This window comes from Eptatretus burgeri, chromosome 10, assembly GCF_056783735.1.
Source record: "Eptatretus burgeri isolate ZD-2024b chromosome 10, Ebu_testis_v1, whole genome shotgun sequence".
NCBI lineage: Eukaryota > Metazoa > Chordata > Myxini > Myxiniformes > Myxinidae > Eptatretus > Eptatretus burgeri.
Genome location: NC_140970.1, coordinates 87,000,751 through 87,025,747, shown reverse-complemented (window position 1 = coordinate 87,025,747; position 24,997 = coordinate 87,000,751). Strand labels below are relative to the sequence as shown.

Here is a 24,997-nt window from a genome sequence, read left to right as displayed (position 1 = left end):
ATAGATTAGTGACTTAATAATGAAACTATATTAACCGAGATGAAGTTAAGTGAGGATTTACTGTACTATAAAGGGTGGGACTTGTAATACCCTCTCGCACCTGGAGCAATGCAAAACAATACACATTTACATAGAGAATTTGTGTCCCTCCCGTCCCCCCCCCCCTCACTCCCAAGACCACCAGCAAAGATAAAAACGCCCCTATGTATTAATTGGGGTCATGCTGATAGTATTAGTCAAGTGGCTTAGTGTTATATTTAGAAATTACCGTTACTTGGTGGATAAAAGCACCAAATTTGGCATGATGTTTCTATAGAACCTGTATATTGATTTCAGGATGGGTACCACCTTCAACGCCTTACAGAAGTCACGTGACACATGGAAATCCCAGATAGCTGACAATCAGACACGAATGCACAGTCTGGAGAGATGTAACAGGCAAAGCCAGTCCTAAATCAGTCTCGAAATGTAATATTTATATTTTTCAAAAATAAATATCATTCGTCTTTTGGATAAAAAGGAGCTTATCAGCTTTCTAAGTGGCAAGGTTGCACAGTTCAGGCATCCAGAAGGAACATCTCTCCATATCACATCGGATGAGTTTGTTTTGTCACTAGGGTCATCCTTACAAATGGGAAAATGTAATCAGGAGGAAGTGGACACGCGGATTGTTGTTCACATACTTCATGCTCGAAAGCAAGGCAGCAAAAGTGTTTTAGTACGCACTGTACATACTGATGTTATCGTCATACTTGTTGGCCAATTCCACTGTTTTACAAGGACACAGCCTTTAGTGGATGTCTGTGTTGCCTTTGGTATGGGTAGGAATTACAGATACGAGAGCATAAACTCTATCAGCGCTAATCTTGGACCAGAAAAATCAGTTGCACTGCCTGTCTTCCATGCAATATCTGCGTGCGATACTACATCTGTCAGTATGGCAGGCGTGGCACGCATATCAAGATGTAACAAACTTTCGTCCGTATTGCAGAACATCCATTTCTGCAACTTGACACCGATTCCAATAACTTCCAACTCCTTGACATATTGTTGTCCTGTATGATAAAAGCAGCCCACTGACCTCAGTTAATGAAATAAAACAGGATTTATTATGTCAGAGAAATCTTTCAATGGATCGTTTACCACCTACTCGGTATACGTTGCTTCAACATCTTCGACGAGTGATATACCAGGCAGGAATCTGGACAACCAGCACAGAAACTCAACAAGTGGTTTCTTCCCCCCCAAGATTTTGGCTGGGTGAAGGAGTCTGGAACATGGGTGCCTGTTTGGATGACTCTAAGGATTCCTGAGGTCTCTAAGGCTTGCAGAGAATTAATCAGATGTTCATGCAAAGGGGACTGCACTACATGTAAATGTTCCAAAGCTAACCTAGATTGCTCACTGCTTTGCCAATGTCAATGTATGAAATTGCCTGAACTCTAAAAGACAGATACGTGTAAAAAGTACATTACTGCATTAAAAGTACATTTGGGTATTCATATACAGGTTTGTAGGAATCAGAAATGCTGTATTATTTCCTCCTAAAACAACCTCATGAAAAACAACACGCAAGATACTCCAAACTGCGAGAAATATATATTCCGACCTGAAAAACATGGCCGCAATCTTGAATTTGGCGATGATTTTCGTTTCTATCAACAATAAAATGTTTAAAATTAAAATCTTTATGATCCTATGTCCTATAATATTTATTTTCTGCTATAAATGTACTACTTAGCCATACAAAGAGGGTAAACAGTCAATAGTCTGGTCTTTAATCAGGTGTGGTGTGATCAAGGCGGCCATCCTGGAATTAGATTAAAGCGGAAGTTGTTTAGCGTGGTACCCAACCGAGATTTTGAAGTTATGTTGAACCTTGAGTCCATGCAAAATTTGATGCTTTTATCCGGTCAGTAACGGTAATTTCACCGAGCGACCTGACTATATGTCACAAGTCTGGATGTAATTGGCCCAGAAACTGTAGGAGTAACGCGACAACCAAACAAACATAACAAACACCAGTCCATGAATTATATAGTAAGGATTAGAAGATTGTCATTCACCATATTGCCTTCTCAAGTTTAATTTTTTTTTTTTTTGCAATTGATAAATTAAGACATTGGGAAACAAATACACATGACGGATGTTTTATGGAGCTTCAGAATACGAATGAAATTGATTGAAACAACACAACGATCAGAAAAAAATGAACCATTCAGCAATATATGTATACATATATATATATATATATATATATATATATATGTATACATATATATATATATATATATGTATACATATATATGTATATATATATATATATATATATATATATATATATATATATATATATATATGTATACATATATATGTAGATATATATAGATATATATATATATATATATATATATATATATATATATATATATATATATATATATATACACATGTTAAAAACATAAATTAAGATTATTATATGCTTCATGTTCTACATTAGGGACTGATTACATATAGAGTAAGCAAGAAGAAGAGGAGAGGAACGTTGTATAGTGCAATGTGAAGGAAGGTGACGTCATGAATATCTACGAGTCGACATGCTGAGATGTGTGCATGCATGAATAAGGTTTGTGGTTGTGGCCTCCATACTTCTGAGAAGTGTTTCATCCACGCGGTTATGCAGACTGGAATAATTTGGTGCATTAATCTCTCCAGGATACAGCAAGGTTTATTTAAAATAAGAAAAACTCTGAGAAAAGGAAGATAAAGAAGGTTCAGGAAAGGATGAAAAGAAAGTAATGACTATTACAGACAGGAAGGATAAGGAAGGAGAATATATGGGACATATGGGGTTGTGAAAAGTGATCAACAACATTCTCCAATTTTGCATACGTAATATGTGGATGCTGCCTTATGTAATTAAACGTTTGTTTGATTTTTAAATATGAGCCAAGGAATCTGAGGCACATGCTCAAAAAATCAATTTCAAAGCTCTGAATGTAAAATGTTTTCCCAACGTTTGAATGGTTCCTTTTTTTCAGTAGTAACTACAACCAGCCAAAATATATAAATACATACACAACAGCTTGCTCTCCATGGTAGTTGGTACGTGTAAATCATATGATGTGCTTGATAATATGAGCTGCTTCAATAACGACTCTTGGAACTTTTCTATCCAGTGCGTGAGTTGGGCGTACACCACACTTCTGGTTAACGACAAGCAGAGGGTTATCCTGGTGTAACACACGATCACTTACACACATATCATCCAAATATCGCTGAAGCTGTGAGCGAAGATTCTCATTTATCTTCAGCAATGCTGTGCGTTCTCGTTCCCGGCCTTGTACGTCCAGCTGGACCTTGTTGTACCTCCGCCAGAAACGCTGCAGGCAACGGTAATTGTCCATAGCCTGTGCAGAAATAAACAAGCCATGTTTTCATACCAACATAAGGGTGTTGTTTAAATGAGAAACGACACACACGCACGTTCCTCGCATTGTAAGTTGGACAGTAGCCCTGCCACACAACAAACAAGTCAGCAGTCGACTCGGCCTCGAGTCGTCTAATCTGTGTTTGATGAAAAAAACTGCTATTCTGATGGAGTGCTGGTAAGAGGTATTGTATCTCAGAGCACACTGTCTTTTGGATGGGGAAGTAAAGCTGGCTGGCCCTCTGCATTTAGATTGTGAATGTTATATATCCCAAGGTATTTGTCGAAAATGGTAGACCATTGTGTCCTGGTACTCTGGCACAAACTCCCTGCTTTAGAGTAAGCATGCCTTGCAGTAAGGGGGATATGGCATGAGCTGGATGAGCCAAATAGTCACCTTGTGTGTTTATAATGTTACGAAACCTGCTCTCATCCGACGGACTCGAACCCAGCTCACCGAGATACGAAGGTCTCGCAGAATGGACAAGACGAGGAGGCCACTAAATTTGGACTGAGGATGTGCCAGCCACATTTCGGTGGGGGAGGGGGGAGGGGGAGGGGAGAGTTAAAGGTAAATGATATATAATTATAATTCGAGGTAAGTCAATTTTCCCACAATTTGGAAGGTGTCAGCCCCAAAACCACAAGTTTTTAACAGATAAGGATATTTAGTGAACCAAACACAAGAAAATAAAACATGATCAGCAGAAAAAGAACATGGGGAATTTCAACCGGCACGAAATCATGAGCTTATTCTCAACCCGCGACTCAAACATACCTACTTATTCTAAATAACACAGGGAGTGGATGGACTAAACACAAGATGGCAGGGAGGGGAGAGAGAAAGAGAGAGAGAAAGAGAGAGAAAGATAGAGAGAAAGAAAGAGAGAGAGAGAAAGAGAGAGAGAGAAAGAGAGAGAGAAAAAGAGAGAGAAAAAGAGAGAGAGAAAAAGAGAGAAAGAAAAAGAGAGAGAAAGAAAAAGAGAGAGAAAGAGAGAGAGAGAGAAAAAGAGAGAGAAAGAGAGAGAGAAAGAGAGAGAGAAAGAGAGAGAGAGAAAGAGAGAGAGAGAGATAGAGAAAAAGAGAGAGAAAGAGAGAGAGAAAGAGAGAGAGAAAGAGAGAGAGAAAGAGAGAGAGAAAGAGAGAGAGAAAGAGAGAGAGAAAGAGAGAGAGAGAGAGAAAGAGAGAAAGAGAGAGAGAGAAAAAGAGAGAAAAAGAGAGAGAAAGAGAAAGAGAAAAAGAGAGAGAGAGAGAGAGAGAAAGAGAGAGAGAAAGAGAGAGAGAAAGAGAGAGAGAAAGAGAGAGAGAGAGAGAAAAAGAGAAAGAGAAAAAGAGAGAAAAAGAGAGAGAAAGAGAGAGAGAAAGAGAGAGAGAAAGAGAGAGAGAAAGAGAGAGAGAGAAAGAGAGAGAGAAAGAGAGAGAGAAAGAGAGAGAGAAAGAGAGAGAGAAAGAGAGAGAAAGAGAGAGAATGAAACATGTGAGGGAACTCCCCTGTATGATGCAAAGGCCTCTCCATATAGGTGAGCCAATGGGTGTCTGGCCAATGGGCAGACCATGCTGAAGGGTGGAGCCTTGCTGGAGGGCAGAGTGATTATTGCCAGAAGGCAGAGTCTAAAAATGAAGATGATACTTGTGTGGGAGCTCCCCTGTATGATGTGAAGGCCTCACCCAAGCACCAGTTGGCCTCCTGTCCCTTCAACTGATGAGCCAGTGGAGTCTTGCTGGAGGGCAGAGTTTCCCTGTTCACTTTGCATGGCTCTCTTCTGAGAATCTGCCAGCCAAAACACCCAAACTTTCCGCTCATCTTCCTCTTTTATTAAGAGTGTCTTGCCTCATTCTCATTGGCCTCACTATGCTGTTGTATGTCAACATCAGGGCATGACTCCACAGGCCCAAACCAGACATCTGTTAACCTCTGGCTTAAAGCCAGCAGAGACATGAATATCACTGCCAAGGTAAGTGAATCTCTCCGTGACCTCAACATGCTCGCCACAAACAGGTACAGACAAGATAGCAGCATCCAAGATATCATTGAAAGCCTGGATCTTAGTTTTGACTCTGGAAACCTGAAATCACAGTGGCTACAATCGATTCTTCATTCAGTGCCTTGAGGATCCCACAAGGATATCCAGCATCTCCACAATCAAGGTCACAGAGCTTGACATTCCCAAACTATGCACCGCAGCTTGATCTCTCCAACATCCTCCCCAGAATCCAGTCCATACAAGCACTGAAAAGTGTGGGGGCTACACACCCCTGACAAACTCCAGTAATAACTGGAAATAAGTTGGACATGGTATCACCACATCTCACAGCACTCTCAGCTCCAGAGTATAGTTCAGACATCAAATTGATCAGTTTTGGTGTCACCCCACGAAGACCATGAATCCCCCAGCGGGCATCCCGACTCAATGAATCGAACGCTTTGCAGAGATCAGTATAGGCTGCAAGCAACCCCTTGCCAAAACTCTCGTGTGCGCTCGGTGAGGACCCAGAGAGCAAGGATATGGTCAATCATGGACCTCTTTGGTGTAAAGCCTGTCTGCTCCAGGCACTGGTGCTCAAGCAGATTGTGGCAAACCCAATCAAGAATTATCCGAGCAAAGACCTTGCCTGGCACTGAGAGCAGCATCACCCCTAGGTAGTTGTTGCAGCCCTGGTGATCATCCTTCCCTTTTGAGATCAACTTCCCTGGTGATCAACAACAAGGCCCCTCTTCCAGTCAGTTGGGATGATGCCTGTGTTTCAGGCAGAGCACAGAACTGCATGAAACGACATGAGTACAGCATTTCCACCAGCCTTGAGAGGTTCAGCATGGATGCCACAGGTCCCTGGAGCTTTACCCCATTTCAACCGGTTCACTGCAGTCTTTGTTTCCACAAACAAAGGTGGATCACAGTTTATTGGATGGTCAGCAATAGGGATTGTAACACTACTGACATCCAACTCAACAGCTGGTGGATCAGCCTGGTACAGCCGCTCAAAGTAACCAGCCCAGCGGGTCTTCACTTCGGACTCCTATGTCAAGAGCCCACCACCCTCCACCCTAACTGTGGTACACTGAGGGATGGGCTTGGAGGAACGCAATGCGTGAATTCCCCTGTAAGCAGGACGGGAATCACACGACCACAGGTGATGCTATACCCCCTCACAGATTCACCGCACATAGGCCTCCTTGTCCATCCTCAGCGCACGTACAGTTTTATGCCTAAACTCCCTGAATAGCTCAGCTGTGCCATTAAGCCCGGTTCTGCGACTGGTAAATTGTATCCAGTGTCCTTTGAGAGACAAAATTCTTCTTCACCCTGTGGTGAGCTCCAAGATATCCACCAGCAACATCAAGGATGGTGATCTTCAAGGCACTCCACAACTCTTCAGGATTCCTCAAAGCACTCAGACCCCCCCACCCCAAATCCCCACTCAGCCTGTTTGCAAATTCCTCAGCTACCCTCTCATCCTTTGCTACACCAAGCCAGTGGTCCGTATTGAGGAACTGCGAATTCATGATTTAACCAGATCTGAGAGAAACCTCAGGTACTGCTTATCTACTTAATATACTGGTGTTGAAAAGACATAAACCAGCTGGTAAACCAGAGAGAGATAAAATGAAGACGAAACATGTGAGGGAGCTCCCTTGTATGATGCAAAGACCTCACCATATAGGTAAGCCAGTGGGTGTCTGGCCAATGGGCAGACCATGCTGAAGGGTGGAGCCTTGCTGGAGGGCAGAGTGATTATTGCCAGAAGGCGGAGTTTGGCAGTTCATTTTGCGTGGTTCCCTTCTGTGATTCTGCCCGCCAAAAGACCTGGACTTTAGCTCATCATCCCCTTTTGCTGACATAGTGTAATGCCCTCCCGATGTCTGCACGCGAAACACTGATTGGTCTTCAACAATGATCGGGCCCATTGGCCTGGAGAACCCACATGCTCCCCATGCCATAATCTTACCGCTTGAAATTGCAGATCCCCATGCCTGCTGACTGTGCCTGAAGCAGATATTCTTTATTAAGGAGTGAAATTAAAGTACACTTCAAAGTGACATTACATGATTGGAGAGGGAGTGGAGACAGAGGAATTTTCTCTGTTGACGCACAACCTTTGAGCTGATGATTCTAATTGGGGAATTACAATGTAACTAACTGGACATGTAATTCAAATTAGAGAGCCATTAATGTAACGATATGTATAATAGCTATTTTCATGTTATATTCATGTAATCATTGACTTGGAATTCGATTTCTGATGATATTGAGGTGAAATGGATGAATGAGCAAAATGCCAAGGATATGAAATGCCAGATAAAATATTGTTACGGATCTGGAAACCATTTGCATTCAACATACAGATGTCCCAAAAGTCAGTTATGTCGTTAAGTATGTGTGGAGTCAGATCCCTTTCCTTTTGTCCAGTGGGAGAATCAAAGGCGTGTGTTGCAATTTCTTTTTAGTTAGGTTATTAAATCTTTACATCCAATGAACCCTCCAACGAACAACCAACAACCATTCCATTCCCCCATCACGATCCACTACCCACCCGCTGTTGACAAGCACTCTGACTTGCCAAGGCAGGGTCTTGCAGCCGTTCCTTGCTGCTTCCACCAACGTTCCTTCCACAAACTTGTAACTCTTGCATGACAGTCTGTGCAACATTGATACTTGTTACTTGTTAAGTATGAATCCATGTGGAAGACTGGCTGGGGTTCCCGGCAGGGGCCGTTGCAGCGTTGATATTGTTACTCGTTGAGTGTGGGCCCGCATGGAGGAGTGGCTGGGGTTTCCCAGCAGGGGCCAAGGCCCCGCCCCAGAAAGGTGGGCCGTAGTACCTGTCCAATCAGAGGCGGACAGCGAGGTGTGTTCACCAAGGCCCCTCCCCACTGAGGGAGGTCCATCAATTCCCGAGCACTCTCTGAGAGAGAGGTGTTCTTTTTGAGGTCTTGGAGAGTCTTTTTGGGGTCTTGGAGAGTCTTTTAAAAGTTCTTTTGAAGAGTTTTTGGTGGGCGTCGAGGCAGCGAACATGTCTCTGCTGGCCCTCTACGAGGAAGGGAAGAGTGACCCCGACCCCCCTCTGTGGACCCCAGCCATTCACCACCCGAGCTCCACCACAAACCTCGAGTCCCACACGTGCGACTGGGGACCAAACCAGCGACCATTGTCAGGTGCCGCATCACGGAGCATGCCCTTCCTTCAACGGTCAGGTACACCACCGAACTCTGGCCTCCAGCTTGTCTCTCTCCATGGCTGAGAGGGCCCAATAAAGACTGGGTTTCTTTTCATTTTATGTGTGTCTGCGTGTGGGTCCGTCTTTAAGTAGAACTGAATAAGTGTTTTTGGATCATTGTAAATACTTCTTGTATATTCACGTTAAGTCTTGCTTTGTGTCTTCATTTACTGTAAATAAAACTTGTTAGAAATGCCCCCAGTTAGTTTCCGTCCCTTCTTGCATTGGTCCAACATAGTTCGGATCTGAGTTTAGCCAGGTTTTTATACCCGATAATCCGTTCATTCCAGCCGGCACGGCTTTGGCAGTTTCCACTCGGCTGCACCCGAACCGGAGTTGGTAGTCGGTAGTTGGAACTCTACCTCAGTCGGTAGAGTGACCCGGTTCGAGCAAGATGTGCTGAGGGCGTGGTTTCCCCGGTAGTCAAAATCGCGTAGTTAATTAGGTAAATTGGTTATAGACAAATAGACCCTACGCTACGCAGTTGAGATATTGGCGACCACGGTCGGTTAAACGACCCACCGGCTCGCGGAGTTATCCGAGCGACGGCCTACAATTCCGGGAAGTTTGGTGGGAGATGACGCAAACCTCCCCCACATCATGGTCGTTCTCGCCACCGACCCCCGGCCCACAACAATATGTTGTCTGAGAATTACTATCTTTATGGAATTAAAACACAGTACCAGGAGGAAATAAGTCATCCACTCTTTCAAATACCTGCATTGCTTTATGCTGATTAAGAAATCAGATAATGAGTTGCCAGATCATTTTCACATTCTCCTGAATGTATCTGTACAAGCAGGGGTGCTACAGTGAATAAATATCATGCTTTCCCCATCAACCTTGTATTGGGCCCGATAGGATAGCGTAGGAAGAGGTACTCACGTCTAAACTGTCCAGCCTGGGTTCAGTTCCCACCCAAATTATAAACTGTCACCCTGGTATTTCAGAGGCAGGGCATTGCATCAATGAGTACACTGCTTTTCAGAGGAATGTTAAGCCAGCTGTCCTTTCTGATTGTATTCACTGGTAGATGTAAAAGGTCCCATGTTGCCTTTTCAAAAAGATTATGCCATTATGTTCTGGTTCATTGGTCAAATTCTAACTTCTTTCAATTACCTACGGGGGTTGGGGGAGGTGCCCAATGGGTGACAATTCCTCAGATACATATTTGCGCGTCAAAAAGTGATGAAAACCCATGCTGCCTCTGCATGAATGAACCTGGTATTGCCATAAGCAAACAATTGCATGCAGTTCGGATTTCCTTGTGTTGATGAGAGTAAAAATCACTCTTTCAAATACCTGAATTGCTTTACACCGGGAATGAAACCAGATCAGTGGCTGCTGGATCATTGGCCTGCCAGATCATGATCTGAAACTCCCAAGCTCAGTTTTTAACCCAATTATTTACCATGAGCAAAAATACTTAAGGGTTCATTATTAAGCACATTCTTCAAATTTGTTTGCGATGCTGACCTTTGAAGTGCATTCTCCAAATATTGCCAGTGAGCTCTGATTCGAGTTGACACTTAACACCCACCAGCAGGGCAAGGCATGCTCATGCATGCAAGGCTTTAGATGGGATTTTACTACTCAACCACTTCATTATACAGTACACCCAATCCATTTTAAACTTTTTTTGTGACCCGATGTTTCCATGTTATTGTTCAGACCCCTTGGTCAGACCTTTTGGAAAGAAAATATGGTAAAATCACATATTGTCAAAGTAAAGTTATTATAACAGATGGTGCCCACAGGATGGGCATAAATATGGCAGCAAGTGTGATGTTTTACTGGCCGTGCACACACCTTTTGAAGTGGATTTAACAGGTGGTGCCATGAAGGCTTGACAGTGATGAAATTTTTCATTGTTGTGACAATTGCAATGAACACTTAAACATTGCATCCATCTTTCATATACCTTTCCCAGCCCTGTAAGCCATCTTTTCTATGATCGCCTCAAACTCTGCAGCATAATGCATAAATGATCAAAATGAAATAACAAGCATTTGTAAGGATTGAAATCACCATTTTTAAACCACTGACCTCTGCAATTTTCTCTGCTGGTTGTGCATTGAGCTCGTCTTGCTCCTCTTGCTCCTCGTTAGGGCTCAACGAAGACACAAAGAAAGGTAGGACATGCTCCTCCTCTGTCTGCAGCTTGTGGCACATCTCAGCAAGCTTTAGTAGATTCTCACCCTAATAATAATAATAATAAACACCAGACTTACCATGCAACAGTGAAAAGAAGTTGACACACTGAAACAATACTGACAATGATGATGATAACCCAAACTGATGAAGGACATCAGCATTTAGTAGCTGTCTCATTAAAAAAAATACTAATCCCTGGATAAAGCAGGAGTTCACATGAGAACATCTTAGGGAGAAAATAAAATTACTTCTGTACTGAAGGTATAACATAATTTCAGTGACGAAATCATCAGGGTATTTTATGACTTGATCAGCTTGACTGCTCAGTTGCTATATTGTGGGATGGATACGAGGTAAGTTGCTTTCCATTACCTTTGGATTAACAGTCAAAACGTTGGAAGCACCACACGCTTGTGCTGAAGATCGATTTGGTAACACGTGTAATGCCCAAAGAAGGTATCCACCATTAATTCACTCGTTAATCCTGATGTCGGAGAGCAGAGGGTGACACGGCATGTCTTGATTCTCTATGGTGCCTTTCGGAATCACTCAAGGTGAATCACCCTCTTTGATCTGATCACTCAAGGTGAATTCTTCAATTTCACTGAAGGAAAGTCTTTGTTTCAAACACATTGGGCCTTGCATAGGATGATGATGTAATCCAGCAAAGGCCATGTCTCTCCATCAGCAAAAGCCATACCATCTTGCAGAATGTGAGGGTACTTCGATGAATACAAAACTTTCATCTGAAACTCTGGTACAATGAGATCTTCAGCAGAGAATGCACCAAAATTGAAGCCTCACATCCAGTGGCATGGGTGGTTGGAGAAAAGTTTGTTCTTTTTTATTTTTATCAACACAAGCTTGCTCCGTAAGTGAGTAAGTCGAAAAATTCTTTATACTATTATGGGAATGCTTAAATATCTTCAATAACATTATTCAATCTCGATCAACCCTTCCAACACTTATGTGTTGAATTATTGGCATTCTTATTCATACATTTATTTTACAGTGTATAAATATATATATATATATATATATATATATATATATATATATATATATATATATATATATATATATATATATATATATATCATCTTCTTCTTCTTCTTTCGGCTGCTCCCGTTAGGGGTTGCCACAGCGGATCATCCGTATGATCCGCATAGTGATTTGGCACATGTTTTACGCCGGATGCCCTTCCTGACGCAACCCTGGTCGCCTCTTACGACACACAGGGATATATATATATATATATTGGACAAAAAAATGGAAACACCAATGTAAAGTCACTCAATAGAGCATTGGGCCACCACCAGTACGGCCTGTGTGCACCGTGGCAAAGGAACCACGGAGGAACCCGAGTGGAGCAGAGCGGAGTCCCAGGGCGGGGATCAGGGTCGTGGACAGGACCCAGTGAGAGACCCGGTCGAGGTCAGATGTCCTCGGTCGTTATCGGAATCGACCAAACAGATCGCTCCACCAACGAAGAACGGCCATGCACCACCACCCACAGACTCGTGAAAAAGCTCTCAGTCTGTCAATCCTCCTCGTACACCGAACTCAAGACTCCAGCAAAACTCCAACGAACGCCCCAGCGAATGCAGAACTGAACTGAGCCTTTTGACTGAACTCCAACGAATGTGCGTCTCAGAGTGTCCCTTCGTAGTTAATTGACCTCCCTCGGCAGGGCGGGGCCTTGGTCAAAACTGACGTCACTGTCCGCCCTGATTGGACAGAGCCTGCATGGGTCCACCCCTTCTTGAAGGGTTTTGGCCATGCCGGGAGCCTGCCCCCTCCAAGCGTGACTGCACTCGCCAAAAAGGTAGCTCACAAAGATTTCACCTCGGAAAGCAAGAAAAAGGTACTGTGGTTCAAATAAGAGGGGAAATAAAGATTTATTACCCGAACTAAAAAAAAACATCGCAACGCATCCATTTGATTTCCCACTAAACACGAGGAGGGGTTCTGTCTACACATATACTTAACGGCATAACTAGCTTCGGGGCACCTGTATGTTTGAATGCATAAGGTTCCTAGAACCGTAACAATATATATATATATATATATATGATATATATGATATATATATATATATATGATATATATATATATGATATATATGATATATATATATATATGATATATATATGATATATATATATATATATGATATATATATATATATATATATATATATATATATGATATATATATATATATATATATATATATATATATATATATATATATATGATATATATATATATATATATATGATATGATATATATATATATATATGATATATATATATATATATGATATATATATATATATGATATATATATATATATATATATATATATATGATATATATATATATATGATATATATATATATGATATATGATATATGATATATGATATATGAATATGATATATGATATATATATATATATGATATATGATATATATATATGATATATGATATATGATATATGATATATGATATATAATATATATATGATTGATATATATATATATATATATATATATATATATATATATATATATATATATATATGATTGATATATAATATATATATATGATTGATATATATATATGATTGATATATATATATATATATATATATATATATATATATATATATATATATATATATATATATATATATATATATATATATATATATATATATATATATATATATATATATATATATATATATATATATATATATATATATATATATATATATATATATATATATATATATATATATATATATATATATATATATATATATATATATATATATATATATATATATATATATATATATATATATATATATATATATATATATATATATATATATATATATATATATATATATATATATATATATATATATATATATATATATATATATATATACATATACATGAGCCTGGTGTTGGCGCAGTGGTTAGGGCAGCGGCTTGGGATGAAAGAGGTCATGAGTTCAAGCCCCGTTGGGCCACTGAATTAATACACCAGGGGGTTGACTCAGCCTGTCATCCTTCCGAGTTCGGCGAAATGAGTACCAGTATACTGGGCCGGTGTATACCCCGGTTAAAATAGGTGTACCTTATCCCTGTGTCGTAAGAGGCGACCAGGGTTGCGTCAGGAAGGGCATCCGCCGTAAAACATGTGCCAAATCACTATGCAGATCATACGGATGATCCGCTGTGGCGACCCCTCACGGGAGCAGCCGAAAGAAGAAGAAGAAGAAGAGAAGAGAGATATATATATATATATATATATATATATATATATATATATATATATATATATATATATATATATATATATATATATATGTCGGGGATTGTATGTACTCTAACAGCAACCAAACATGTCTACTAGTGTTTGGTTAAAACTCTTTGCCAATTGGAAATGGGGAAAGGATAAATCTTCCCAATGTTTATCTGTGCACTGTCAAGGAACTTGTCTTGGCATTGTTACAACACAGCTGGTCTTGTTGACCGTTTGAAATGGCCTTGCTAATCGGGCAGCTGGGCTACCTGGAATCTGTTGGACTACTGCCCAGAACTGCTAAGGCCCAACAACATGTAGGAGGCTACCTTTTAAAATTCTTTAAGGGAATCAAGGGTGTTGTTTCTGCACTTTCTGTGCTCTCTTATCAGCAGTATTGACAGGAGAATGCAATAAATTAATGAATGGTAATAAATCCTCTTTGACACACAGTCATTCAAAGGTCGCAGTAAACTGAATATAAGGCAGTGCCGAAAGACAGCTCACCAGAGGATTAGGCTGGGTGGACTATTGTGTTCAAAGCCTGTTGTCTCCATATGCATATGTCTGATGTGTAATAAACCCTTCTCTACCAAGATCGGTGGGAACAAAGCTTGATTTTAATCACTGTGGACCTCACCTGGATCTCAACAATTGGCGCAGCGAGCAGGGGGCAAGCCGGATCGAGGAGGAGCTCGAGAGCCCTGGTGAGACAAAGGAGGAAAGAGCCAGCCAGCTTAAGGAAAAGGTAAGAAAGCTGCCTCCTTTCTCACACTGGGGATACTCGTTGCTCTCTGAGATCTGTCCTTGCCCTTACAAAACGAACCAGGGGAGAAGGAGGTTTATTTGCACATCGGAAAGGGGTACCCGGGAAGGTAAGGGCCCATTGGAAGGTTGAGGGGAACCCCAGGACACTCCTTTGGGAGACAGTGGGGGAGACCCAAGAATACGCCAGGGCCAGGATCCGAACGGGAGATTGAGGGGAGGGAAAGGTGTGAAAACCCCGTTGGGAGGGTGAGGGAGCGGGAAGTGTGCATTGGGAGTGTGAAGAAACACCCCAGGCGGAGAACACTAACCCGGCCCAAGAAAACTCTAGGAAGGATCAGTGAAATAAGGAAATATGGGAAATAAGACGTCAAAATCAACAGTGGATAAAGATGCCCCACCCCCGAATACAGCTGTGGGATTAATGTATGAAAAATATGGACCTAAGTCATGCACTCAATTGGCATTGTGGGAAAGGTGGACAAAAGGGGATCCACACCCATTCCCAAGATGGGGTTCTCTAAGATCAGAAATCGTAGATAACCTATCAAGCCGGCAAGAACATCGAATGAATGATAAAGTAAAACCTGAGCCAGACATGCGAGCGTATGATATGTGGGAGGAGGAAGCCCTACAGGTAAATGAGGTGGCTAGAAAATTAGTGGAACAAAAAGTCGAGAAAATGGGAGAAAAAAAATAAGGGAATGCAAGCTAAGGGAAATCTTCCCACCCCTGTAACTGCAGTGCAGAGGTGGGAAGACCAGGGAAACAATGCAGGTGTTCCACCTGCGTGTGTCAATAGCACACCAAGTTTGTATCCGGACCTGGGAGCCATGGGACTGCTGGCCACAGCCTCTGCCTACCCGGTCCAAGAAATAATTCCAGCGGGGCCAGGAGGGCCAGCTCAATCGGTGTACAGACCGTTTAGAGAAAGTGAATTGAGATCGATGAAGGAACGAGTACTAGAATTCAGAGGGAATCTTGAACCAACGGGAAAAAAAAAAAACACAAAGTTAATGAGCCAGGAGAAGGGCTGTTTGTAGAGTTACCTGTTTGGATGTATTTGTGAATACAATGTGGTGGGGAAGGTTGAGTTTTGTGTTAGACGTAAGTTGAGTGTTCCAACCTGGAACTTGTATGTGTGGAACAACTTGTATGTTTGTATGGAGATAATGATTGGTCGTCATCGTAAATATGAAGACTTTGGACGAGGTGAATTGCGCACACCAAATCCGGAGGAAGGACGATGATGACCGATTCTGCACGTGTTGTTAATTCATAGTGTTGGGCAAATGTCATTGAGAGAGAGTGTGTGTGTGTGTGCGTGTGCGTGTGCGTGTGCCTGTGCCTGTGCCTGTGCCTGTGCCTGTGTCTGTGCCTGTGTCTGTGTCTGTGTCTGTGTCTGTGTCTGTGTCTGTGCGTGTGCGTGTGCGTGTGCGTGTGCGCGTGTGTGCGTGTGTGTGTGTCTGTGTGAGTGTGTGTGTGTGTGTCTGTGAGTGTGTGTGTGTGTGTGTCTGTGAGTGTGTGTGTGTGTGTGTGTGTCTGTGAGTGTGTGTGTGTGTGTGTGTGTGTCTGTGTGTGTGCGTGCGTGCGAGTGTGTGTGCGTGTGCGTGTGTGTGTGTGTGTCTGTGTGAGTGTGTGTGTGTGTGTGTGTGTGTCTGTGAGTGTGTGTGTGTGTGTGAACTCGATAGGGAATTGAATAATAAAAACCACTTCAGCAGACAGTTTGGGGATTATGTGTGAGAATTCCCTACAGTACTCGTGCTGTGGGATGTCAAATGGACCAATGTTCGGGTTTTCTCATGGTCCGATAAACTCTGTATGCTGTTTTGGCTTTGAACACTGTACGTGATACGTGATAAATGGATGGTCTCCACGGAGCATCATTTTGATTTCAAATTCAAATTAAGTTCTGTTTCCACTTTGCTTGTTTCGTAAGGCTGATCGACGTTACGGGTTCGTTTTAACGTCAGTTTCAATTCTGGTTTCATTGTTGGGGTCATTAAGCATGTTTTATACTTGATTTTCGTAAATCTGGAAAAAAAACTGTTATTTTATGGGGTTTTGCGAGTGACGTGCCGTCGGATTTAACAGGCGCGACGAAAGCACGAAATCGTCCCGTCGAAGGACAGCTTATCGTGAGGGTTTACGAGATGGATTAGCACATTTTACAAAGTTTGGGGACGCCCTTCTTAGGATTCTGTAAAAATTCCGATTTAAAACGAACGAATTTGAGATGTCGTCAAATATTTCTTACGTGAGTTTGATCGTAAAAACCAACGCGCTGATAAGACGCATTGCTCATGTGAGTGCATGATGACGTAATCACGCATGGGCCCAGCGCGCTTTGATAAGCTTGAAAGTGCAATTAACACCCTGCTGTGAACGTGCCTGTGTGTCGAGCAATGTACGAGAATTTCTCGAGGCGGCTGATCTTGAAAATGGTGGACAAACTAGATTTTAAAGAGATAGCTTTGTGGTAAAATTAATTAATAAGGACATTAACGTTGACGTTTCAAAGGATCGCTCGATTTTTGTTTCGAGGCGAGTGCACGCGCTATCGGAACATGGAAGCGACAATGCTTTGAAACAAGGCTGTAATATATATATATATATATATATATATATATATATATATATATATATATATATATATATATATATATATATATATATATATATATATATATATGTTTGTTCCGGTTGTTGTTGTTGTTGATTGGGCTTCGTGACCGGAAGAAGAAGAAAAAAAAAAAAAAATAAAAAAAAGACGCGGAAGAGGCGCAGGACCGAGGGATTTAGGATGGATGGAAAGGGGGATTTAAATGCTTTGAACAAGGAAGGGATTTTATTTAATGTGGGTTTATCTTTTAGCCGCGTCTCGCGTAGTGAACGCCGGCTCTAAGAGAGCTCCGCGTTGTTCTTCTTCTTCTTCTTCTTCTTCTTCTTCTTCTTCTTCTTGTGAAGACAAAACCTTTAGGACGTGGCTCTTGGACACATTTGTCCTTGTTTACATGTCAGACATCCAAGAACAAGGACGTTTGGTAGGCTACGCACTTATCAGGATGGCGGTGTTTTTGGGAAAAATTACGGGTGGAGCTCGTGCTGTTTGAACACGCAGCCATCGTGGGCCTTGACGAGGGAGCATTTCGATTCTCTGCCTGTCGGGGTCGAGATGTTTGTCTGGAAGCGGACAGAAAAGCATGTCTGTTGTCTTTATATGAGCCTCTATCTGTCAGGATACATTCATTGGATTTGGGAAGCATAAGCGGAATTAAAGGGATGTAGAGGAATGGTTGCTTAGCAACGACATCGATCTGGAAGGAATGGAATTGGCTTTGCACTGCACTCACTGTTGACTACGATGAAACAGGGCAGGATTATGAATACGTGGCCAAAGCACATAGAGATTACACCGTCAAACGCACTCTGATGAAAACCAACCGATGGATCGGGAAGGAAGGAGCGGCGGTGGAGGTGAAACAAGCCACCAGAGAGCACGAACTAATGAAGCACAGAGAAGGACGAACACCGCACATTTCAATGGCAGTTAGTAACGGACATAGTGCAGGGGAGTTAGGAAGAATGGTAAACAGATTGAGATGCGCCCCAGAACCACAAGATGGGGCAACGAACACCAGAACACTTTACAGGCCGTCAGACAAGGAGATGGATGGAAGGTATGCTTGCCTGATCAAAATCTACAGTAGTGTACAGTAAGGTCTCTGGCCTTCACATCCACTCACCACGCACCCAGAGCAACTTCCAGTCCTGCAAGCTCTAGTCATGGTGGGAGCCTTGTACGGAGGTATCATTTAAAAATAATCTTTTACACAAATACTTGTCATTATGTTGCAGTTGACTGCAGTGTTCAGTGCAGTGGTATGCTGTAAACCTTGTAGTAACGGAGACAGTGACAGAACCTTTGACGACACAACATGCAACTCCTGGTACTGACACTACTCCTTTGTGAGGGGGGGACCTATCACTAGGCAACACACTAACACACTCAAGCCAAAGAAACCGTATACACCTCCGTGGCAAAGGGGGACACAGAAATGAACCAGTACCAACCCCACAGCGACATAGGAGGGGAGCGGCTGGAGAAAGAATGGAAGCAGGTGAATACACAAGGTTGGGGAAAACATACAACCAAGAACTAGATAAGGTAAAGATATTTTCAAAGGAACCTGGCAAGACCGCACCACTCATTTCCAGAGGGCTGACAACCATCCAGCCACAGCAGCTCATAGAACTGTCTTGCGTCCAAGCCGAGGAAACTTACGATTTGATAGAACGAAACGAGGAAATAAAATCGATTAGATGGTCTTATGCTATGACAAAACCCGTTGGGAGGGGGGACGTCAGAAAATGCAGAAAAGACAGAAGTGGCTTGGCAGAACAAAACGCAAGACAAAACCCAGCGGGGGCACTTTGCACAAATAGGATTCATATGGGGTCAACACGCATCTCTAATTACCCAAGTTCCATGGGCCCCTAAAGAACCCTTTTGGAGTATAGTTGTGAAATCTTGTGAAAATACAGTAACCTCCCGGAGAAGAACACATTTCACTTATAGGTGTTTTCACCTATAAGGCTTGAAGCTCTCACTAGCGATCGAGTGGAACGCAAGGAGGGTTACGCAGGGTGGAGATCTATATTTCATGACTGGGGAGACTGGTTACTGCGCCTGGTAGGGGCAGCAATCCTAATCATCATGGGAATCATTTTTGGAGTATTTCTGATCAAACGTCTCATTTCCATTTGTCTAAAGAAATGCTGTGAAGCCTCACCCCTCACCCAGGCCATCATAATAATTAACAGCGAACTCAGGGAGGAAGACCCCGAGGACCTCAATATGGGGCCACAACCTGACCCGACCCCCACCAGCTGAGGAGCCAACAAGGTGTTCTGGCGGAGGGGTGCCCTGGGGAAGACTCTTCCAGGTATTACTGATTACTCAACGAACTTTCAAGTGAAAAGGTAAGCCAAACATGGACTCACGCATCTCACTACACACGAAGATACAGGAAGTTGTAACAAGAAAGAAAGGAAATCTACAAGTAAAATGCTGATGGAGGTTTATGATAGATGTGGCAGTGTTTTGACTAGCATATGCATAATCGTGGAAAATGGACAATACCAGATGGTGAAGGCATGTATGGAAAATACTTGTATGACCCTTATATGTAAATATGCATCTCATGAGACTCTTTTGTCTTCTAGCGCAAGTTGAGAAAGGAGCTTACACCATGCCTTGAGCGCTCACAGTGCTGCTCACCCATTATTACATTTGCATATTGTAAATATTATTGTTGTAATTAGTGTCGAGTATAATTGCCTAAATAATAATGTTGCTGTTAATATTGTATAGACTTGTAGTGCCTTTAATATTGTGTGGACTTATATTACTGATGCTTTTCAAGGTAATTGCCCAAAAGGCCATTGGAAAGTGTTTTTCAGGATGGACAACAAAGCCCAGTACCCAGCTAGTACAGACGGAGATGGCCCCGGTGAACACCGCTGGACTGCTGCCATCCTCAAACCTCCCTGCACTTACACCTCGCCTCCCATTCCAATACTATGTACCCCACCCATGTCACCCCAACCCACGAACAATGAAACATATTGTAACCTTGCAGTAGTCGCCGATCCATTACTCAGGCTTCCTCCGAGTGATGAACAATTGCTTCAACTCACATTGGACGAATGTCTTTCGTTACTTGCACCAATTGAAGGGCTAGGTAGAAATACCATTTGATTTGCCTTGTTGGTAATTGCTGGCAAGTTGCGCCTTCATTATACTCTGGCTTGCAGTTTATCAAATATATTTTTGCTTTGTTCATAAAGAACATTACATTTATATACTTTAACACTGCCTTACTTGTTGTTCATGAAGTTCATTAAGCGGCAATATGTAATCAAATATTTAATGGAACGTATATTCCTGTATAACTTCATTCTTGTTTAGCCATGAGCAATTCTTGTACGAACAGCTTTTGGGAGTGCTTGGCTTCCTTATATTCTATGTTTAAATGTTGCGATATTTCCCGATTTCCCTTGTTGAAGACTTGGGGTGTTAGTGGACCGGTTGGAAAGTGGGTAGGAACCCCCTTTTGGGCTAGGGGGCGCAGGTGGAACTCCCGACCGTCTTGGACCATGTGGAGCTAAACATAAGGATGGCCCACCCACTGGGGGTCGCTATCTGCTGACCAGCCGGCCTGCGGATGCTCCTTTTCTTCATTTGTAGTTTCTTTTGCAAATGTTTCAAAGAAACAAGAGGAGGGAAATGTCGGGGATTGTATGTACTCTAACAGCAACCAAACACGTCTACTAGTGTTTGGTTAAAACTCTTTGCCAATTGGAAATGGGGAAAGGATAAATCTTCCCAATGTTTATCTGTGCACTGTCAAGGAACTTGTCTTGGCATTGTTACAACACAGCTGGTCTTGTTGACCGTTTGAAATGGCCTTGCTAATCGGGCAGCTGGGCTACCTGGAATCTGTTGGACTACTGCCCAGAACTGCTAAGGCCCAACAACATGTAGGAGGCTACCTTTTAAAATTCTTTAAGGGAATCAAGGGTGTTGTTTCTGCACTTTCTGTGCTCTCTTATCAGCAGTACTGACAGGAGAATGCAATAAATTAATGAATGGTAATAAATCCTCTTTGACACACAGTCATTCAAAGGTCGCAGTAAACTGAATATAAGGCAGTGCCGAAAGACAGCTCACCAGAGGATTAGGCTGGGTGGACTATTGTGTTCAAAGCCTGTTGTCTCCATATGCATATGTCTGATGTGTAATAAACCCTTCTCTACCAAGATCGGTGGGAACAAAGCTTGATTTTAATCACTGTGGACCTCACCTGGATCTCAACATATATACATATACATATATGTCGGACAAAGATGAATAAACCATCAAGTATATGGGATTTGAACCTGGGGTCTTACAGTATCGTGAACTGGAGGTCCTGCAACTCTGCTTGGTGGATGTAAAGCATGCAATGGTACCTTTTCATAGGACAAATGACCAAAAACTGATGTGACGTCAAAAAAAAACACAACACACACAGACACTTGGATGACTAAGACTGGAATGCTAAATCCCAAATTTGCAATGTCACCAAATAACAGCAGTAATGACTCCTCTTTCATGCAGGTTTGATGCTGGCAGGATAGCTTAGGCCCTAGAGGTTCAAAACTTGGCCCATCTATAAACTGTCATTCCGGTGTTTCCCAGGCAGGGTGATTAATCGATGTGTCATCCCTCAGATGGATGTTAAATGGGGGTCCCATCTGCCAGTATTAGTGGGTGGATGTTAAAGATCCCACTGTGTCCATCGCGAAGAGTGAGCGAGCTACCGCTGACAGTGTGGTCAAATTCCAAATTGCTACCCTAACCTACAGAGGGTACTGCATCAGCGGCACAACCGTGCTCTCGGCCAATGAGGCTACCTGCAGCCTTGTGCTGCAAACGGAGGAAGAAGAGAAAGCAGAGTTTAAAGATTGTACACCGCTCCTTCCCGTTTCCATATCCAGGCGATGCATGACGCCATCATGAAGGAAGGGAGTACTCGGTTTGCACTCCGTTTGTTTTCTTGTTTGTTTGTTTGTTTGCTCAGGCAATATCTCAGTCATCCGTTGATCTAGGATGTTGAAATTTGGGACCAAAAGTTAAGATGTGCTTTGGCAAAAACAGTGCTTTTATTTTTTGATTAATCAATTCATTGATTAATTACTTAATTATTATCGATTTATTAATTACTTATTTCTTTTATTTCTCATCCTGGCAATATCTGGGGAACCTTTTGAGCTCGGAAGCTGATATATGGACATGACAGTGACTAAGTGATTTGGTTATAAAGAGTATTTTTGATTTATTGATTAATCAATTAATCAATTATTTTTTCGATTAATTACTTAATTTTCAAAAAGTTAGACTTGGATGAAACAGTGGTGGTTGAGGTATGCTATTAGCCAATTGATAAATAAATTAATTAGTTTACGATTATTTATTTATTTTAATTATGCAATTAATCTATCAATTATTGTACACCGCTCCCTCCCAATTCCTACTCCATGTGTTGCAAGGCAGCATAGCCAGGCGCCAGGGGCGCCCCGGCGATGTCGCACCTTGGAGGATTGTTGTTTATTTATTTGGCATGGAGGCAGTGTACTTTGAATGTACCAGTACTTGTTCCACATACTGTTCATCCAGATTTGTCGAATCTAACTGTTATTGGCTGAAGCTAGAAACAGGCTTACTATATAAGAAAGACACTCATTTCTCCAAATGAATATTTTTTTTTACATGATCTCAGGCTCATAGTGGAGCGCGCACACACACATACACTTCGATGTACAGAAGAAAAATATGTGACACAACACATGACTGTTAGATGAGAGAAACAGCCACTGAGCTGAGGGAAAGTGTCGTCACTTCCTGGGATACTTTGTGTGCCAGCGACGTCACAACAATGAACGTCAAGCAACGAAGCAGGACATACCATTTTAAAAGTCTTTGGTATTACTCGGCTGGGGTATGAACTGCCGACCTCCCAGACTCGGAGCCGACGCTCGAACTATTATACCACTGAGTGGTTATCGATTCGTGGAATCGATTCCAGGAAGGCCACATTGTTCATTCTTAATAAGTACTGTAGTTTGATGGTGAGGCAGAGAATATAAAAAGTAAGTATAACTAGGCTTGCTCATAGAAAGTAAGAAAGAATGATGTTTTCACCTTGTTCAGGGTGTTTCTGAGCTGAGTGATAGCAATGTTGCTTTGTAAGGTAAGAGTGGTGAGCTTGGAGCGCTCAAGTTCCCTTGCTTCTTTTATCTTGTTCTTGGTCTCCAGCACCTCCTTCATGATCACTCGTTTCTTTTCACGTGGCTGCTGCAGTTGGTTGACACTTTCACTTGCTGACACCTCCAGCCTCGTCTTCACACTGTTTATCATTTCCTGATGAAGATATAGAGGTTATACTGATACAACGCCATCTGCATTAGACTGAACCAAGCCGCAATGACCAGTACATCAAATATAGCTGCAATCACAATGTAAAAATAAACTGTAAATACCAAGCATATAAAACTATGAATTTGTATCACTTCTTACGCCACCTCCAGTGAGTGCAAAAACACTGCCACAATAAAATTAAATTCACCAAATGTTGTATTTAGAGGTGGTAACTTAAGTATGGCAAGTAGTTCCACCTTAGGACAAAGTAGAACAAGTGAGACAAGTATATGTACGACAAGAATAACAACGAGAGAATGTCCCGATACGCCCTGCTTTCCCGACATTTACGAGTCTAATGGCCACAAATAAACATTGGTATCACACAATTTGAACAGAAATATTGCCATTCTTCTTTATGACATATAACAACATTCTGATGTGATGTCAAAAAAAACAAAAACACGCGTGCGCGCGTGCGCGCGCACACACACACACACTAAAGAAGGAAAGGTGTATTACTGAGATTTACAGTTATTGGTTACCAAGACAAAAAAAAAAGTTCGTCCAAAAATTATGAATATGAAGTTCATCCAAACACTATCCGATCGGATGTAGCATAGTCTGTGATACAGACCGTTTGTGCTGCTGATAAAGTTTCTATACCTGGTGTCATGCTGTGTGGATTGCCATCCCTCTCCCAGCAGTAGTTAGGGCAAGAATTTGGAATTTGTCCATGATGTTGACGATAGCTCGCCAACTCTTCACGAAAGACACTGTGGGATCTTTAACATCCACCAACTAAGGGCAACAGACCAAAGACCCAGTTTAACATCCATTATGGTTTATGGCTGGGTCGAGATCCAAATCCAGGCTAAACAGCTTAGAGGTGAGTGTGCGTACCTCCAGGCCATCCTGTCAGCCCACAAATATTATACTCTGCACTTTAAATACAAAAGTCCAGGTGAGATTTTGAGCTGCCTTCATAATAGTGAATCAAATAATTCAACAATGAATGCGATATTATTTTCTTTATATAATTCAATGAAGTGCGTGCCATATTAAATGTAGTTCTGAGATTTTACTACCATAGCCCGCAACTTTGACAGAAACATTTGAGTTTGTTGTCCTTTCCGAACATGTGACATTT

General features: G+C 41.9%; 1 protein-coding gene across 2 annotated transcripts in view; it reads right to left on the bottom strand.

The window, feature by feature from the left end:
• Nucleotides 1-2,712: 2,712 nt before the first annotated feature.
• The window catches only part of DRC2 (dynein regulatory complex subunit 2), a 43,398-nt gene continuing 21,113 nt past the window's right edge, over nt 2,713-24,997 (bottom strand). For both annotated transcript variants that reach the window (XM_085899196.1, XM_085899195.1), the window contains 3 exons: nt 23,632-23,850; nt 10,694-10,846; nt 2,713-3,410 (listed from right to left, as the gene is read on the bottom strand). In XM_085899196.1, coding sequence (XP_085755322.1) covers nt 3,117-3,410; nt 10,694-10,846; nt 23,632-23,850 — 666 coding nt within the window. In that variant the 3' untranslated portion in view covers nt 2,713-3,116. The remainder of the gene's footprint in view (nt 3,411-10,693; nt 10,847-23,631; nt 23,851-24,997) is intronic.